The following is a 1,774-nucleotide window of genomic DNA, read 5'->3' as shown; positions in this document are numbered from 1 at the left end:
TATTTTTTTTTTTTTTTTTTTTTTTTTTTTGCCCACAAGTTTCTAACTCTGTTTATTCTTCTTGTCTATGTTCTCTTTGTTGCTTATATTAAAGGGTGATCTATCTTCAGACTCACTGATTTGAGTCGCTTTTGCTGACATTGCATTTTGATTTAATCTCTCCTTTATTATACATTGTAAAACTATAATTTATATAAATACACACAACTTTCCAAAGATATTTATTTTATATTTTCGCCTTTGTTTCCAGGGAATTTTTAACTGAATATCGAAACTTCTTTATACCAGTTTCTGTAGCATTTTGTCATAAAACGCAACATTTAATCCCTCTCGGTGTTGGTTTGTCAATTGACTTTTTGCATTCAAATTATGGTTTTCCTAGGTTTTGCTATGACAGAGATTTTGGTTATGAAGTTTGGGATTCTTAAACCTATGTACGCCATTGTCTTTGTCTTTATTTCATCACTGGGACAGAGTACCTGGTACCTGCAGTTTAAAGAAGGAGAAAGTTTTTGGCTCACAATCGCAGTAGGGTCACTTTGTAGCAGGTTGACTCCAAGGCAGAAACGGCAAGGTAGAAGGGCAGACTGGAAGAAAGCTGCCTCCCTCCTGTCAACCAGGAAGGAGAGAGAGAGAGAGGTGAGAGAGAGGAGTAAACAAGAACACACCCTTGCAGGTTATACTTCAAGTGACCACCTCCAACCAGGCCCCGCCCCCTAACAGCATATTCATCTGCTTGATTTATCAAAGGACCAATGTACTGAGGTGTCCAGTGTCTCCGTGGTCCAATCACCGCCGAAGCAATGAGGCTTTGGGGGACATCACTGATCAACACAAGTTCCCTCTTTCTGACTTGTAGAAGTAGCCCCACCTACCCAGCATCACAATTTCGCATTTTTCCACCTGCTTAGAATTCTCCGTAGTCATAGTGTCATCTTCTCGATAACATATTGCATTCTGGGAAACTCTGCTTCTTCCTGGAGCTGTGGTGCATTGTTTCCCCTTAAACCATTTTTCCCTCTGAATCCTTTGTTTCTAATCTCATAAAGTGGCCTATGTCTGAGTTGCCAATAAAGAGACCATCATAATACACAATCTTTCGTGAAAATGTACCCAACTATTTCACTTATCTATGTTAATTTGTTTTTTCTTAATAAAACTGCCTCTGTTAATTTTCTTCCTCTTCCTCCTTCAGATGATGTATATGGCTCGAAATGCCAAGGATGTTGCTATTTCATATTACCACTTTGATTTAATGAATCGTTTACATCCTGATCCTGGCACATGGGAAGAATATTTGGAGAAATTCTTAACGGGAAATGGTAGGTAGCCCTCAGCTTAAAATTAATGATTAAAACTCTTATATTGAATAATACTGTTGGACCAGGGATTTAGCTCAGTGGTTCAGTGGCCTGCCTTGCAAGAGCAAGGACCCAAGTTCAAACCCCGGTACCAAAAATAAAAAAAATAAAATAATAATACTGTTAACCACTACTAGCCTGTCAAAATACTTCTTTTTATGTTAATATGTTCAAGTATGGTACAAGAACATTCAAATCTCATTTTAAAACTTCAGTAAAATATATCAAATCTCATTTTTAAAAATAGATAAAATTATTCAGTTTATGAGACTGATGTTAACCTTTGGCATAAAGAATGCAACCTGAGATCCCTTCTCAGTTGCTATAATTCCGTTCTCAGTCTCTGCTCACTTGCACTGTTTAATGTGCCCAAATCATTAGGTAGATGTATTGTAAACACACTGTATTGATAG

General features: G+C 37.2%; 1 protein-coding gene across 1 annotated transcript in view; it reads left to right on the top strand.

Annotated features, from left to right (window-relative positions):
• The window catches only part of LOC104849583 (sulfotransferase family cytosolic 1B member 1), a 16,277-nt gene that overhangs the window by 6,993 nt on the left and 7,510 nt on the right, over positions 1–1,774 (top strand). Inside the window, exon 4 of the mRNA XM_010606079.1 lies at positions 1,196–1,322. Coding sequence (XP_010604381.1) covers positions 1,196–1,322 — 127 coding nt within the window. The remainder of the gene's footprint in view (positions 1–1,195; positions 1,323–1,774) is intronic.

The sequence above is a fragment of the Fukomys damarensis genome, unplaced genomic scaffold, assembly GCF_012274545.1.
Source record: "Fukomys damarensis isolate Sample0158 unplaced genomic scaffold, DMR_v1.0_HiC HiC_scaffold_35, whole genome shotgun sequence".
NCBI lineage: Eukaryota > Metazoa > Chordata > Mammalia > Rodentia > Bathyergidae > Fukomys > Fukomys damarensis.
Note: the sequence above shows the minus strand (reverse complement) of the source record. Positions and strands in the feature narration are given on the sequence as shown.